This window comes from Cervus canadensis, chromosome 1 (assembly GCF_019320065.1).
Source record: "Cervus canadensis isolate Bull #8, Minnesota chromosome 1, ASM1932006v1, whole genome shotgun sequence".
Classification (NCBI taxonomy): domain Eukaryota; kingdom Metazoa; phylum Chordata; class Mammalia; order Artiodactyla; family Cervidae; genus Cervus; species Cervus canadensis.
The window spans coordinates 123,810,671-123,828,738 of NC_057386.1; the positions used below are offsets into that span (position 1 = coordinate 123,810,671).

At 41.3% G+C, this 18,068-nt stretch overlaps 1 protein-coding gene across 6 annotated transcripts in view; it reads right to left on the reverse strand.

Moving 5' to 3' along the window:
* TCTN1 (tectonic family member 1) overlaps positions 1–18,068 on the reverse strand; it is a 44,577-nt gene that overhangs the window by 19,866 nt on the left and 6,643 nt on the right. Inside the window, exons 1-2 of one of the 6 annotated variants that reach the window (XM_043440788.1) lie at positions 6,730–7,012; positions 3,357–3,477 (exon numbers count right to left, since the gene is read on the reverse strand). In XM_043440788.1, the coding sequence (XP_043296723.1) occupies positions 3,357–3,477; positions 6,730–6,949 (341 nt within the window). In that variant the 5' untranslated portion in view covers positions 6,950–7,012. Of the gene's footprint in view, positions 1–3,356; positions 3,478–6,663; positions 7,013–18,068 lie in introns of those variants that run through there. The other 5 variants (XM_043440779.1, XM_043440771.1, XM_043440800.1 and 2 more) reach the window with 5 other exon arrangements.

Genomic DNA, 18,068 nt, shown 5'->3' on the forward strand with positions numbered 1-18,068 from the left:
AAGTAAGTAATGATTCTACCCATCCCACTACACAGATTATCTCTCTCCATTTATTCAAATGTTTTATGTCTCATTATATCTTGAAGTTTTCTTCACATAAATTCTGAATAGTTAAGTTTAATTCTATGATGTTACATTTCTATTGGTGTTATGATTAGAATCCATTTCCACTATATTTCTGGGATGGGTATTGCTGGGGGATTGACTTATTTTGTATCTGGCCTCTTTTCCAAATGCTCTGTATAGTTCTAACGGTAAAATGAGCTGTTATCATGGGCATAAAGAGTATTTTGGAAAAACCATGAGTAGCATAAATAAGAAAAGATCCAGCACTGAAAATCTACGAGTCATACTGGGCCTTAAAAGATGAGGAGGAGTCAGACAGAGAGGGAATGGGAGGCTAATCCAAGCGCAAAAATGACATTGGCCAAGGATGGGTACTGTACTGATGGTGTTTAGAAAACAGAGTGCCAAAGCTGCGTTGGACGAAGAATTCCAGATGGGGTTGCCAGGAAATAAGATGTGAGAGAGGCTGGGATGGATGTGAATTCAGGTTATGGATTCTATAGGTAATGAGAGTTTTTGAAGGTTCTTTAGAAAGGGAGTGACAAGATGAGCCGTGAGCTTATGAGGAGGAAGGGAGTAGGAACGGACAGAAATGAGGGCAATCATGGAGGAAGAGTCAGCAGAATGGGACTCTCGACCCCACCCCTTCCAGTCAGCAGCTCTCTAATTCTGTGCAGTGAATCAGCAGCACATCTGTACATTTCTCTCTAGTCCACCGTCACAGCCTTCTGGGTGAGAGAGGGGCACTTATTAATCCTCATCTGCAATAGCTTCCTTCTTGGTTCCCCGCCACCAGGCCTGGTCCCTGGGATCCACTGTCCATGCTGCAGCAGAATTTATTAAATTGGGAATCTGATCCCCTCACTCCCCAGCCTCCTGAAGAAGCCAGGAAAAATCCAAACCCCTCAGCATACACACAAGGCCCCTCAGGACTTGACCCCTGCCCTTCCCCACACTCCTCTGGCTCCACCCTTCCTCAGCCATGCTGAGCTACATGCAGTTAAGGCAACAGGCTATACTCCTTCAGCCCCAGGAATCTGCCATGTGGCTCCTTCGGCCAGGAATGCCCTTCCTGACTCCATGCTGACCAACTTCACCTGTCCTTTAGGACCCAGCTCAGCTATCTTTCTAGAAAGACCTCCCTAGTCCAGCTGTCTGGGTTAGATGCCACTCCTCTCAGTTCTCCTAGTGTTTGGTGCAGAAACTGCCATCCACTCGTTTGTCTCCCTTATTCAGTGAGCTCGTTGAAGACAGGACCATGTCTCACTTGTGTTTAAATCCCTGGTACTGGCACACGAGAGGTGCTCAACAAAGGCATGGTGAACTGTAAAAGACAGCTTAGCCATGAGAAGGCAAGAAAGAGGCACAAGTCAGGGGAGCCTCTAGGTTTCTGACATGGGTTTCTGCCTGAAAGAACGACGGTAGAGAAAGTCAAAGGGATACTCAAGGGTCAGTTAAGGGTAGAGCAGAGAAATTCATTCATCCATTCAACTCACTTTTAATGAAGGCCGACTACATGGTAGGAGCTATCCTAGGCACTAGGGATAAATGATATATAAGAGAGATAATTCTTACTCTCAAGAAGCTTACATCTAATGAGGGGGAAAAGACACTAATCCACTCATCTTAATGATAAATTTATAATTTTTTGAAAGGTAAGACTAGTTTATGACAGTTCAGTATATGTAAATATATCTTCTATGAACTGGAATCTACATAACAAGAACACCCAATTAACTAGGATTGTTAGTTTTCATTATTTCTATACTTCATACTTAGAAGGTCACAAGCAAAACTAACTCAAAAAAACCCTGAAGAACTTTCCTGAGGGCACTACGAATTCAGTTCTAATTTCTAAACCATGGTGCCACAAACCACACCTAATCTTGTAAATAAGTTTTACTGAAATGTAGTCACGCTCATTCATTACATGCCTGCTTTTGTTCAACAATAGCAGAGTTGAAAAGCTGCAACAGAGCCCACACAGCCTGCAGAGCTTCAAGTGTTTATTATGTGGCCTTTTACAGAAAAAGTTGGCTGACCCCCATTCTAAATAGTCTATATCTAAAATTACAGTATTGGCTATTTTTTTTTTAAAAGAACTACATTCTAAATAATGATCACAAATCAGAACAGATATCTCACTCTCAAGCTCCCGGAACTTACTAATGCAGGAAAATAGAATGATTTTCAACAAAGACTGAACCACAGTGTAGTTCAGGTAGCCAGAAAAATAATCTGACTACAACACCCCATGCTCCAGGCATTTTAACAACATCGGAAGTAGACTGGATTTCCCATTGGTATATAAAATAGTTTCTCATGGGAAAAACACACTTCCAAAAAGCATTCAACCTATCAAATTTCAACTGCTAAAACTTCGTACAAGACTGAATTTAAATTGGCTATCTCTGAATAATAAATTGGTCCCATCCTGAATAAATTAACTTCTTCTAAGTGCTATTATTTTATCAAAGAGCTTTGAAATCAGAATTACGAGAACCAGGTAACTCAGAAGAAACTGTTTATCTTGCAATCTACTGGGAATGTCATTTTCCTTTATTCTCCTACACAATGTGAACTGTGAGAATTCCTGGTAGATTCATCTACTAGAAAGGTATAAACAAAGCTTTCCTTTCTAATTTTTGTTAGAAAATAATGTCTACAACAAAAGCTGTAAAATTAAACTACACTTTTCACCCTAGGCTATACATGAGACTAATTCACAGATACAAAAATGTGACACCTTATTTGTTTACAAATCAAAGTGAAACGTAATTCAATCTCTGAACACAGAGATTTCATTATAACCTTTGTGAAAAGTACACTCTCACTTCTCTTTTGCCTGCACTATCATCTGGCTGGATGCAAATAAGGGATAGATACTGTTCTACAGAGGCTTCCCAGGTGGCTCAGTGGTAAAGAACCCATCCGCCCGATGCAGGAGTTTGATCCCTGGAGAAGGAAATGGCAACCCACTCCAGTATTCTTGCCTGGGAAATCCCATAGAGAGGAGCCTGGCGGGCTATAGTCCATGGGGTCACAAAAGAGTTAGACACGAGGGCTTCCCTGGTGGCTCAGTCAATAAAGAGCTGGACACGACTTAGCAACTGAACAGAAATAACTCTTCAATATATTGATTTCGACAGTATGGCTTCTGAATGATGCAGAATTCAGGAAATCAGCCTGGGTTGATTTGGGTTTTCTCAGCCTGGGGGTGTTTTCACTTTCTGTCCCCAAATTTTATAATCTTGGTCCAATTCTATCAAAACTTCATGTTACAAACTTACGTGACAACTGGAATTGAGCAGGCAGAAAAGACACTGAAATCCACGGAGCTGCAATCAGGATCACAACAGCAGTTGACATCACACTGCGCTGGAGACAAGTCACAGACACACAGAGCAGCAACTGCAGAAACGAGAGAGGGGGGCACAGAGCGTCACAATCTACAGGTAGTGACTGCCCCCTGCCACTGCAAAGTACCAAAAATCCATCTCAAACAAAGGTCCGTTTTATTCTTCCTACTGCACTTTGGGGGAAGTCTGTGAAGTGAAATGAGTCAGTTTGAGCACTCCTCCATCCGAGGTTTTCCCAAATTGGCCAATTATCTGACTCACTTGGAAAGTTCTGTTTGCACTCTCCCTACAAAGACTCTGATTTGGTAAGCTAACTGTGAAACCCAGACACCTGGGCTTTTCAAACACTTTCCAGGTGATGCTGATAATTAAAATAGGTTTAAGAATCAACATGGAAAAAAAAAAAAAAGAATCAACATGGTAAATCACTTGCCTGACCTAAGAACCATCGGTTTAATATTGCAGATTTCTAAGCTCCTCTGGAGATTCCAATTCAGAGGAAGGGCCCACTTAAGGCTACTAAGAATCAAAGTTCTCAATTTTGTTCCTCTCCTCAGATGTCACCTGCAGCTTTGACGCTGAGTCCATGTTCACAGGCTATTGGCCAAGAATCCAGCTGGCTCACGTTCCTTGTACTTGGGGTTCTAGAAATATCTTTGGTAATTCAGAGAGTAAAAACATGGGAAGAGGTAGGAAGCCCCACTTATCCAGTTTTAATTTTTAATAATGATGACCATCTGGATTTTTAATACCCTATTTCAGGCTGTCAAACAGGGAGGTGTGGAGGTGAGGGAAAACTTAAACAGCAGAGCATGAGAATGATAAACACTGAACTCATGGTAGTTTAATTATTGCTGAAAGGAGGGAATAAGATCAGTGCTTCAACCTTACCTGTAATGTTGTTTTCTTTTTTTGAAAAAGGATTTCATGCAAAAAATAAATTTTAAAAAGGAATCTCAAGCAAATGCTGGTGGACAATCTGTACAACATTCTTATTAGCATTTATGAATTATTTTATAATAAAAATGAGCTTTAGAAGGAATTCCCTGGCAGTCCAGTGATTAGCACACAAGTGCTCAATCCCGGGTCAGGGAACTCAAGACTCCACAGTCTGCGAGGTGTGGCAAAAAAAAAAACAACTTTAGAAAATATATACCTCAAAAAAGGTACAATAATAAACTCTGGGAAGATGAATGTCAGGAGAAGAGGAAATTTTGGTCAGTGAATACACAATCCATTCTTAGAGACACAAAAGTTTCCCTCCTAGAGTTTACATGTTTCTCTCTAGCCAAGGACTCCCTTGTGTCCTTAGAAAATTATAATACCTCTCATGTACACTAATGTAAAAAATAAACAGTGTTGAGACACCCTGCCTTACGTGTTTGAAATTAATCTTGATTTGTTTTACAAAACTTAAAACCCTTATAGAACCCTAGTAGCTGTAAGACTACTAGGGACAAAGCAATAGTATCTAATAACTATACTTAGGAAAGAAAAAAGGGTCTCTATCCAAGATGAGTGTACTTAATCAGCCACCAAGTATCTGCTGAGTACTCGCAGGGTCTGAGTACCACTCAGCTGCTCTTCCAAGCCTCTTCACAGCTACAGGGTACTAATGAAAAGAGCTCAGATTCAAGATCAAAGTTATCGTCCTTCTCTTGGACCTGTAACCCACTCTGCAAAGGGTGGTCTAGTTCTCCACTCAGAGTCAGTCTCCTGCTACAACCTGTACCTAGGGTGTGACCTAAAATGAGGCAAGTAATTCACGAACCTAAAAAATGGCAATAACCCAGGGACTTCCCTGGTAGTCCAGCGGTTAAGACTCTACCTTCCAACGCAGGAGGCATGGGTTCTAAGTTCCTACATGCTGCGAAGTGCAGCCAAAACAACAAGTTAACGAAAAATGGTGACAACCTAACATCATAAGACTGTTATGAGAATTAGATGAGACACACCACAGATGAAATCCTTAGCACAGGGCTTGCTACATAGGAAGCAGTTAATAAATGTCAGCTGTCATTTATTACCATTACTTGCACAGATCTAACCAGAGGCCCTTTAAAAAGACAAAGGAAAAGAAAAAAAAAAAAAAAGACAAAGGAAAAGTGCAAATTCATCCTCCCATACTGGAAAAACAGCCCTGAACACACGACCTATTAATGATGGTTCAAGAATAGCTTCATTTGGGGGATAAAGTGCATTAACAAATGAAATACTTACATGGATAAAAGGCAACTCAGCCCAAAAAATCTTAAGAGAATTTCAGATGTTGAATACTCTGCTAAATTCTGTCCCAAATTATCACTTAACTTCCCTGCTAAATTAAATCAACTATTTCAATATAAAACAAAGTTTTTATATCAAAATAGCAAATATGTTTCTCTGTATTTTTTCTGACAGACTACACAATTTATAAAGGAGAAATAATGGTTCAGTAACTTAAGTCCTAGAGTTCAGAAGGTCAGCCAATGATGACTTTTATTTACTAATACTGAGCCTGACTCAATTAAGAAAGATCTTTCTTAAGAAGGGATTAAAAAAAACAACACTGCATATCTACTGGGTTACAGAGGACTTAAAAGGGATTTTTTCTTTTTTGAGATCACAAACCCATTTGTCAAACTACTCACTGCTATGAACCTTCACTCCAGAAAAATGCATATTCACAAAAGTTAGCACTCAATTTTGGAGTCAGATATCCCCTGAAGTCATCCATGTTAAATCAGATTACAAAAGTCACTAGCTGTGTAACTCAAGGATTAGATCATTTTCTGAGAAATATGCTAATTACCCTTAAAGATGAATCTTAAGAAGTGGGCATAACCCCTCGCCCCATAACTCCCTACCTTCAACTCAACACAGGAGGACTTGACCTAGTCATTTTCTGTAAACTAGATTATCTGCGTCTCTTTTTCATAATTGAAAAGCCCAACGTATCCTATGCACTTAATTCCCACAATTGCCTAGAAACTTTCAATTTCAACTGAAAAGCTGCAAACAAGTATTCATTCATTAACACCTTTGGCATTAGTGTTGTCCAGGACCACTGCAAGTACTTCTAAAGATTTTTATATTGTCTCACTTGGCTATCTGAGCTTCGGTTTTCTCATCTGTATGACAGGGATAACACCTACCTCTAAGGGCTGTTGAGAGAATTAATACCTACGAAACACTTAGCAATGACTGCACACTTTAAGTGGTCAATAAACGTTAACTATCGTTATTATTACATCCTTACCCGGGTTACCACCCCCCGCAGGTTGAACCACTGTAGATCCCCAGGAATTGGTACTTGGTTACCCACCGTCCGTGACCGGGGCGGGTCTGGGGCCGGAGAAGGGCCTGGAAGCCCTGGGGATCTCAGGGGGCTTAGAAGATAAAACAGGTCGGAGAGTCGTCGGGACTGGTTTGGTGGAGTTGAGGCCCTCCGTCGTTACCACCAGGGTTGTCCCGGCCTGGGCGCTTACGGAGGCCCAGCAGTCTAGAAGAACGAGCAGGAGCCGCGGAAGGGCCCGCGGCCCCATTGCTCAGCCTCAAGCCGAGCGGCCAGTGGCTGTGTGGCTGGAAGACCGCGCGTTACCTAGCAACCGCGGCGGCTGGGCGCGGAGCATCACGGGAAGGGTCGCGCGAGGCCCGGAGAGACTGAGGGACGGAGGGCGGGGCCTGGGCGAGGCGGGCGGGGCCTGGGCGAGGCGGGCGGGGCCTGGGCGAGGCAGGCTAAAAGAGGAGGGGACGAGGGGCGGGGACCTGCCCTGCTTGTGAATTCCCCACGTGGTTTCCAAGAGGACTGCAGTGCTTGTTTTAAAAATGTAGATTTCCAGGTTCCGTCTCAGGGGATTCTGATTCAGTCCAAGGGCAGGGTTCAGGGGGCAATATTTTTAACAAATGCACAACCAGTGCATTTGGGACAACACACACAACTAACGCAACCAGTGCATTTGGGACAACTCCCACTCCAGTGTTCTTGCCTGGAGAATCCCAGGGACGGATTCTGGTGTCTGGTGGGCTGCCGTCTATGGGGTCGCACAGAGTCGGACACGACTGAAGCGACTTAGCAGCAGCAGCAGCAACACAACCAGTGGAGGGACAGAAATCTTGGCACCCACTCTCCTAAAGCTACTAAATAGGGTTTTTTGAAGCACAGAGATCATATCACTGTCCTTGAATTTTTCTCTATCTCATATCTGTCCACACTTGCTTTACCGATATGGTTTTAGTCCCCTTAGGATCTCTGAGCTATGGTTTTATGTCAGGAATGATATTTACCTCTAAGGGTTGTATACCAGGAGGTCGCCAGATAACTTCTGGTCGCTGTGTTGTGATTGTGATAAGGGGGACAGATGAACACTTAATAACTTTTTTACAGACAAAAAAATGACAAAAATTAAATAGAATGATTTATAGGTCTTAAAAGAAAAAAACAAAGCAAATCTACTTTATCTGTACAAAGGGACTTGAAGACCACAAGACTCAGGGAAGCCCCTCAGTTCTAAACTGCTGTATTTATAGAAGTCTTCCAGACCAGGGATGTTGGTTATTATACCTTTGATACTTCATCCCCTTACAATTCAGAAGTGAATGTGAAAATACTTAAACATATCATGGTAATTACTCAAGAAACACATTTTCCAATTCAGAAGAATGCTAAAACAATATATATACCTAGATTATTAAATTTATATATTAATAGCAAAGCTAAATAATCAAAATGACATCTTTAATACCTTCCTATGACATTCCAGAGAAAGTATCTAAAATATAATTGGATCAAATGTGTAATACAGATATTTCCAATTCATTCCTACAGAGTATTGCTTTAACAACTACCTGAAATTCTGAATTGATGCTTTTGAACTGTGGTGTTGGAGAAGACTCTTGAGAGTCCCTTGGACTGCAAGGAGATCCAACCAGTCCATCCTAAAGGAAATCAGTCCTGAATATTCATCAGAAGGACTGATGCTGAAGCTGAAACTCCAATACTTTGGCCACCTGTTGCGAAGAACTGACTCATTTGAAAAGACCCTGATGCTGGGTAAGACTGAAGGCAGGACAAGAAGGGGACGACAGAGGATGAGATGGTTGGATGGCATCACCGACTCAATGGACATGAGTTTGAGTAAGCTCTGGGAGTTGGTGATAGACAGGGAAGCCTGGCGTGCTGCAGTCCATGGGGATGCAAAGAGTCAGACATGACTGAGCAACTGAACTGAACTGAGATTCTGGACCAATTTTAATAACTGAGGTAAACTGATGTAATGCTTCTTTGTTTCTTTGGCCATGCCACTTGGCATGTGAGATCTTAGCTCCTCTGCCAGGAATCAAACCCATGCCCTCTGCATTTGGAAGCAGAGTCCTAACTACTGGACCACCAGAGAAGTCCCAACACTTCCCTTTAAAAAAAAAATATTTTCCGAATCTTCATCTTATAACTTCTAAATCCAGGATGACTTGTTTTTAAATCTTCTCTTGACTTCCATGTCTCCACTTTCTTTTCTATTCCTTAATATCTGTCAATCACATTGTCCTATTTTCTGCTTTGAATTTTTAGGCTGTTGGATTAAATTTTGATAAAGTGCCCTTCAGTTCTAACATTTTCGTGTGTATGGTTTGGGAAATGATCTCACCACCCCCTTTCAAACAAAAACACTCTATAGGTGGTCCAGAAGTAATTTTATGACATCTTACACAGTCAAAATGAGGGTTTGCGTCAACTCACATCCATTTTGCCAACCTTGGAAACACTGAAACTTTTCATTTCACAGGTGACCCATTTCTGCCAGGTTTTTTTGTTGTTGTTGTTGTTTTTCATCTTTCAACCTAAAGGATCCTTTGTCCCTCCTTTCTCCCATAGTCTTGGCAGGTTCCCTCATAAAGATAGAAGGACACAAAGAAGGGCCAAGATCTATTTCCATATTTTGTCCAAAACTGCAGCATTTGGGTTGTGTGTAAATATTTGTGATTTTAAATGTCCATCTGTTTCCCTAGGATTATTGGCATTCTCGATTCCTTATAGTCTGTGACAATGTTGGGAGGATTGAAGACAATTTCAGCTTTTTGGAATTCTGCACTTGGAAGCTGCCACATATGAGAAGCCTGAGGAAACAAAGACAGGAGTAGCTCAGTGGGAAAATAGCTGAGGCTGACTTCATGTAGCAGTGATAATCCCTCTATCTTGGTCTTTGGTGTGGTTTGGGGTGAATCAACTCATTATTTTTGCTAAAGTCATGGCTTCTAATCTGTCTAAAATTAAGTATCCATTTTTGCCTATATTAAGTATATCCACCCATCTTTATTCATCTGAGCCAAATATTTTACAAATAGGGGTGCAGAATCATTAATATTTATAAAGGGATTTCTTAGAACAACACAAGATCAAGGCTGTAGGAGGACAAAGGACTTACTCTATAGTTTTTGACTGAAGTGAACAGCTCAAGTACTTCAATTCTAAATCAACATCCAGAAGAAAAGAAATCCCACTTCTCTCCTCCTCCCATTTCCCACGTGCCTTGTCAACCATCAGATACTATTCTTATTCTTCAAATGTTTTCTGAAACATTATGGGGGCAGAGGGCTGTTTGAGCAGGCTTCACATTCTTGAAAGGTCTCAAATTTACAAGTTTGACCTTTTCTGAAAATGAAATAATAAATACAGTCACAGACATACACTGACAAAAATGAAATAATTCTTTGTTTACCTGACAACTGTAAACTTGCATCCTATTGTTGGACCATACTGCAGTTGGAATAAACTAATCGGCTTTTTAAGAATACCTTTAAATTTTTTCAGATTGAAACATTTCAATCACAATAAAAACATTTTAATCACAAAAAAGACCACTATACACAGCACCAAGATCAGATTTGATATTTTCCCACATTTACTCCACATTTCTTTTTAGTAAGTTGTTTTTTAATTAATTACTTTTAATTGGGGGATAATTACTTTAAAATATTGTGGTGGTTTTTGCCATACATCAACATGAATCAACCACAGGTGCACACGTGTTCCCCCATCCTGAACTCTCCTCCCACCTCCCTCCCCACACCATCCCTCTGGGTTGTCCCAGAGCACTGGTTTAGAGTGCCCTGCATCAGCAAAAACTTGCACTGGTCATCTATTTTACATATGGTAATATACATGTTTCAGTGCTATTCTCTCAAATCATCCCACCCTCACCTTCTCCCACATAGTCCTTTAGATAGTTTTATTGAGCAATAATTTATATGCAGTTTTTTATATACAGGTTTTCTCATGCATCAATGTACAGTTTTTTTGGTTTACAGTTTTCTGATTTTTAACTAACACATACAGTCATGTAACAACAACCACAATCGAGAAAATATTTGTATATGACATAAGGTAAGGGTCTAATTTCATTCTTTTGCATGTAGATATCCAGTTTTCCCAACACCATTTATTGAAGAGACTATCTTTTCCCCATTATATAGTCCTGGTACCATTTTTAAAAAATAATTTGGCCAGGGTTTCTTTCAATTCATTCCTTTCTGTTGCTAACAAGTATTTCATAATGGGGGCTTCCTGGTGGCTCAGATGGTAATGGTAACAAATCTGCCTGCAGTGCGGGAGACCTGGGTTCGATCTCTGGATTGGGAGGATCCCCTGGAGGAGGGCATGGCAACCCACTCCAGTATTCTTGCCTAGAGAATTTCATGGACAGAGTGAGATTCCTGGGTTGTCTGGTGAGTAGATATTTAATTTTATAAGAAACTGCCCAACTTTTTCCTAGAGTGACTACATTCTGCATGCCCACGAGCAAAGTATGAGATTTCCATTTACTCCCCAGGCTCCTGACAACTTGGTATGATCAGTTTTGTTTTCAATTTCATTTTTAGTTGTTCTAAGAACTATGTGGTGGTATCTCATTGAAGTTTTATTAGTTGACTTTTAATAAATCTAGTCATCTTGTAATGACACATTTACATGGCATTTTAACCATGGGGTATAAAAAGAAATTGTTAAATATTAAATGAAGAACCGAATTCTTCATTCTTCTGTAAACAAAGAGCCTCAAAAAATGGAAGTGAGCTGACCTCTTGGTACCACTTAGGGGCACTCCTCTCTCCTCCCCCACTTCTATTTCTATTTCCGTGTTGTAAACATGTTTTCATTGTCCTCCCCAGGATCTGTAGGTAGTTCCCTTTTCATCCACCCCTTATTGGCAGCCTGTGAGTAAATTCTTCTTGAGCCCTGAACCTGCTTCATTTTGCCCCATCATGGGGTCAGGCATTTTCTGCTACAGCTTGTTTAAAGCTTTACCTCATGTTAACCCGGATTTGTTGACAAGAACATGGAAACCAAAGAAAAGCAAATACAAGATTGGGTAAGCCTGTGTCAAAATCACCAACCTCACACTGTTAGAGTATGTTTTCCACCCTCCAAATCAGAACCCGTGGCCTGACAAGTGTGCACATAGTTAGGAAGACAATTTAAAAATTGGAATGTCGCTGAAATTCCAGTACTTTGGCCACCTCATGCGAAGAGTTGACTCATTGGAAAAGACCCTGATGCTGGGAGGGATTGGGGGGCAGGAGGAGAAGGGGATGACAGAGGATGAGATGGCTGGATGGCATCACTGACTCGATGGGCATGAGTTTGAGTAAACTCCGGGAGTTGGTGATGGACAGGGAGGCGTGGCGTGCTGCAATTCATGGGGTCGCAAAGAGTCGGACACGACTGAGCGACTGAACTGAACTGAACTGAGAAACGTCAAAATTATTGTAGTCATGTGTGCCATGCTGAGTCAGTTGTGTCCGACTCTTTGTGACACCACGTACTGTAGCCCGCCAGGCTCCTCTGTCCATGGGGATTCTCCAGGCAAGAATACTGGAGTGGGTTGCCATGCCCTCCTCCAGGGTATCTTCCCAACCCAGGGATTGAACCCAGGTCTGCCGAATTGCAGGAGGATTCTTTCCTGTCTGAGCCACCAGGGAATCCCAAGAATATGGAGTGGGTAGCCTATCCCTTCTCCAGGGCAATTTCCTGACCCAGGAATCAAACCAGGGTGTCCTGCATTGCAGGTGAATTCTTTACCATCTGAACTACCAGAGAAGCCCAACTATTGTAGTCATAGTTATGAAAAATCTGGATGAAATTTAATCCTAAATTCAAACTCCCAGAATCCCCATCTCTACATTATAGGCAGTTTATTTAGAGGGGAAGGAAAGATAGCCGGATGAGAAAAGATGAAGTTTAACAGGTCGGTTTGGACAAAGACTCAAATTGATACCTCTTTTAGTAGAGAGGGCTTCCCTGCTGGCTCAGACAGTAAAGAATTTGCCTGCATTGCAAAAGACCTGGGTTCAATCCCTGGGTCGGGAAGATTCCCCTGGAGAAGGAAATGGCAACCTACTCCAGTATTCTTGCCTGGAGAATTCCATGGACAGAGGAGCCCGATGGGCTATAGTCCATGGGTTAGCAAAGAGTTGGACATGACTGAGTGACAAACATCTTTAGTAGAGATCATTTGTGAATTCCTTAAAACAAATAATGAAAGTCCATCCAATGTAAATCCAGCTGCAGGTTCTCCCTCAGAGGGCAACTGCTTACCCTAAAGAGGTAATAAAAGATCATTCAAAAAAAAAAGAAAAAAAAAGATCATTCATATTTTAACTTCTGTCTCCTTCTAACATGAATCAACCTAAAATTTTCCTCTTAAAATGTTCTCTGCAAGACCTAAGAAGCTGGTAATTATAACACTTTCTGGGGAAGAGGAGGAAAGGAGAGTTAATCTTCTATCTATTTTGCATGTATTGCTTTTCACTTAATAACTAAAGTTTGGGGGGCCATGCTTCAAAGCTTGCAGGATCTTTGTTTCCCAACCAGGGACTGAACCCCCGGCCCCACCAGTGACAGCAATGAATCCTAACCACTGGACCACCAGGGAATTCCCAATAAGTTATTTTCAAATTAAATGACCACAACAATAAAACAAATTTAAAAACATGTTCTCTCTCTTAATCACATCATCCCTATATTCCATTAGGGTGAGCATTTGGAAAATAAGGCACAAATCCTTTCCTTCTGCCAGCCTTGCCCAGCACCTACTGCTCAGACTAGACTTGAAAGCACATTTTAAATCTTGTGAACATTTTTCAAGTCTAAAAAAAAAAAAAAATCAGACTCAAACAAATTGTGTAGTCTTCAGTCTGTGGGGTTGCAAAGAGTTGGACATGACTGAGCAACTTAACTTTCCATTGCTTTACTGTAAGAGCTGCTTACTTTGAGGCATCAGTGAAAATACAATTCACTTTCCTTGAAATTTGTTAAAGGGATGGCACAGACGGAAACCAGTTGGTCTGCTTCGGTGACGTCTGTTGGTCAACTGATCACAATGAATTGGAGGCTGACCTCGGGTTTTGACATTCCAGAAAGAAACTCTTTCCAGGTCAGCCCAGGATTCTTGGGTAATGGCAAGCAGATTGTCCATTGATCCAGAGAAGTCCATTTATTGCTCGTACTTAATCTTCAGATTTCACCTCCTCCAAGAGGCCCTCCTACCTGACCCACCAAGGAGGCAGAACTTCACAAATTTAGTAGCAAGACTAGGCTGTTATTCTTGTCCCATCCTTTATGAGCTGGGTGACCTTGAGCAAGCTAAATAACCTCTATGACAAAAATCCATCATACTGATGTTTCCAATTGAAATCAAGACTAGAGGGCTTTTATTTAACTATATTGACTACACATATGTATTTTGTTTCTCCCACACCATAGAGCTTGGTTCTCAATAACTCCAACATAATTTATTATTTGCTTTGTTCCAAAATACATTTAGCATAGTGCTAAGTCTAAGAATAACAATACCAATACTACCATCAAATACATCATTATTTTTTTAATTCTGATTTTTTTAGCTGCACACTTTCATCTAATACTTCTGTTTTTAGCGTGTTACCTCACCTCCATCCTTTTCTCTGACTGTGATCTCTGAACCTAGAGCTATCATGTTTCAAATTCTCCAAAGAATAATCTTTGCAGGGATAGGAACAAGGAGTCACAAGAGGGAATCTGGGGTTAACAGCTCCTATTACATATGTACAATTAATGACCTACTTTCAGGGGAATTGCCTAGCTGTCCAGTGGTTAGGACTCTACACTTTCTCTGCCAAGGGCCTCATCTTACTCCTACTGGCTTTCTCCTCCATAAGATCTAGGGTTTCTCCACTCAGCTAAATCATCCATCCACTTTCTATCTTCCAGAAAGGATTTGACATCTCTCATGAGCAATCATCTTCTCTACTGTTGTCTGTGGGCTCACACTCTGGATTCCTTTTCTATCATTTTAGTAGTGTTTCAAGAGACAGCAGAGATATTTGCATGGGTTTTGTTTGCCATGCTTCTATTAGTTTTCTATAAACATTTTCCATATCAGGCATAGAGAGGTAGTATAGTGAAATGATTAGACGCACCCATTCTGAAGCCACGATCTTTAGGTTCAAATCCTTAGTTTTGCCAGCTTCTGTGTAACTCAGTCATACTTTCTGTGCTTAGATTCCTCATGTATAAAATGGAGATAGTGGTGAAGTGAAAGTTGCTCAATCGTGTCTGACTCTTTGAAACCGTGTGGGTTATATAGTCCATGGAATTCTCCAGGCCAGAATACTGGAGTGGGTAGCCTTTCCCTTCTCCAGGGGATCTTCCCAACCCAGGGATCGAACCCAGGTATCCCACATTGTGGGCAGATTCTTTACCAGCTGAGCCACAAGGGAAGCCCAGGAATACTGGAGTGGGTAGCCTATCCCTTCTCCAGTGGATCTTCCCGACTCAGGAATTGAATTGGGGTCTCCTGCAAGCAGGCGGAGTCTTTACCAACTGAATTATCAGGGAAGCCCAGAGATAGTGGTACCTGCTGCAAAACTGTGTGTGAGGGATGGCGCTGGGAACTTATTAAACACTCCAAAGGCTTTAAATGTTATTAAAGAAAGGCTACAGGGTTCCATAATCAGAAAGAGCAAAATGATATTGATTAATTCTGCCTTAAACTAAAGGAGAAAAAGTTGATTCTCTCATAATCCTGCCTGGAAGTTGACAGTATTTTCCTCAGGATTTAGCAGTTCTGAATCTTGCAGTTTCACTTTTTCCCTGCAGGTGGCAGCCTTCAACACCAAAACCTTGTTCCTCGCATAGAGCTGACCCTGAGGGGAAAACAAACCCTCTACCTTTAGTGTTTCATTGGATCTATCATTCAATCAACAAATATTTTATTGAGCACCTACCATGTGCCAGGAACCAGGGAAAAAGCAGTGGTCAGGTACACACTATTGTTGCCTTTTCAAAACTTGCTGTTTGCAACTGCTATAGAACTTAATTTCAAAGAAGCTGAGAGGACATCCTAAGAAAACATTCCATATAAATGTACTACTACTATAGATACAACCCTAACTCTGAGACAGAGTGCTCTGTTGAACAAAATGATGCGGTAAAGGATATTACTTAACACCAATTATTTTTCAGGCCTACTTGCCATTAAAAGGAGATTTTCAGGGACTTCCCTGGTGGTCCCATGGCTAAGACTCTGAGCTCCTAACGCAGGGGGCCCAGCTTTCATCCCTGGTCATGGAACTAGATCCCACACACTGAAACTAAAAAGGTCCCACTGCGGCAACTAAGATCCAGTGCAGCCAAGTAAATAAATATTTTAAAAGGAGGTTTTCATAAACTCCACTATCAAAGAAATGAGTTGGGAGGCTAATGGGCATTAAGATCAGTCATCAGTGCACAAAGAGGGTTATTGGGGTGTTCAAGTGGGTGGATGGAAGAACTTAGGAATTACAGGCCAGAGATGACAACTCTCCTAATGTCCCTCAATTTTTAAGCCAAACATCTTTTTTTAAAGAAAAATTAGCCATAATAGGCAAATAAGACCAAGATAGGGCAGTGTAGTTCTTGCCATGTCATGGAGGATATTGTTTAACAAGCTTGCCCCAGGATTAATTCTCTAGCAGGAGCTGGCAAACTTTTTCTGTAAAGGTCCAAGATAGTAAATATTTTAGGCTCTGGGGCTCTATGCTCTCTATCAACGACTCAGCTCTGTCATTGTAGTACTGCAAAAGCAGCCTTACATAGTCAGTTCGGTTCAGTCGCTCAGTTGTATCCGACTCTTTGCGACCCCATGGACTGCAGCACACCAGGCCTCCCTGTCCATCACCAACTCCCAGAGCTTACTCAAACTCATGTCCATTGAGTCGGTGATGCCATACAACCATCTCATCCTCTGTTGTTCCCTTCTTGTCCTGCCTTCAATCTTTTCCAGCATCAGGGTCTTTTCAAATGAGTCAGTTCTTCGCAGGCAAAAATATTGGAGTTTCAGCTTCAGCATCAGTCCTTCTAACGAATACTCAGGATTGATCTCCTTTAGGGTGGACTGTTTGGATCTCCTTGCAGTACAAGGGATCTTCAAGAGTCTTCTCCAACATCACAATTCAAAAGCATCAGTTTTTCGGTGCTCAATTTTCTTTCTAGTCCAACTCTCACATCCATACATGACTACTGGAAAAACCATAGCTTTGACTAGACAAACATACTTTGCTGGCAAAGTAATGTCTCTGCTTTTTAATATGCTGTCTAGGTTGGTCATAGCTTTTCTTCCAAGGAGCAAGCCTTACACAATAGGTAAGCAAATGAACGTGGTTGTGGTCCAATCAAACTTATAAATGCAAGCAACAGAGTAAGATTTGGCCCACTGGCCATATATGCAAACCAAGGAATGTATCTTTGTTTTCTTAGCTATTTACTTTTTATTAAAGGCTCAGATTTGTGTCTGTTTTAAATTCCAAAGTATTTCTTTCCAGTATGAAAAAGGACCAAATGTTACCCTGCAGAGATGAATCAGTTTAGTATTTAAGATTCCTCCTTCCTCAAATATCTACTTCCTCAAAATGCTCTCTGAACCAGCTTTACCATCTTACTGTTTCCTCTTTAACAAGTTGAATACGTTTTTGACATGTGATTGCCCTCTGTCTGAATGAGTCATGTTTCAACCTTGTTGTTTGTTGTACTTTTGTTTTTCCCTAGTAATTAGCAATAAAACCTGTTACCTAAGAGTAACCATGTTACCATGGAGAGTAGCAAAGAAAGAAAGAATTTAGGAACTGCATCTCATCTTGTTGACAAACTCAGAAGACAGAGAAGGGAAACCCCCTACAAATGGGAACAGAGTTTTTGAGCCTTTAATGCTTGCATGCTCAGTCGCTCAGTCATGTCCTACTCTTTGTGACCTTATGGACGGTAACCCGCCAGGCTCCTCTGTCCATGGGATTATTTCAGGCAAAAACATTGGAGTGGGTTGCCATTTTCCTCCTCTGGGGAATCTTCCCGACCCAGGTATTGAACTTGTGCCTCTATGAGTTTCTTGCATTGCAGGCCAATTAGGGAAGCCGTTTTGAGCCTTTGGCAAAGAATAAAAAGCCAAGATAACTTCCTCCCAAATTCCTCTCCCCTCAGGCCAAATAAGGCTTAATTCTTCACACTTCCAAAAATGGACTATGGGAGGAATCCTTCTATCTTATCCAGTCTCAGAGCTAATCTCTAGGATTTCACCTCCACATACCAGTACCAAAATCCTGGCCTTCTCAAATCGACATTTTTATTTTCTGTTTTTGTCCCTGAACCTTGAGGGAATC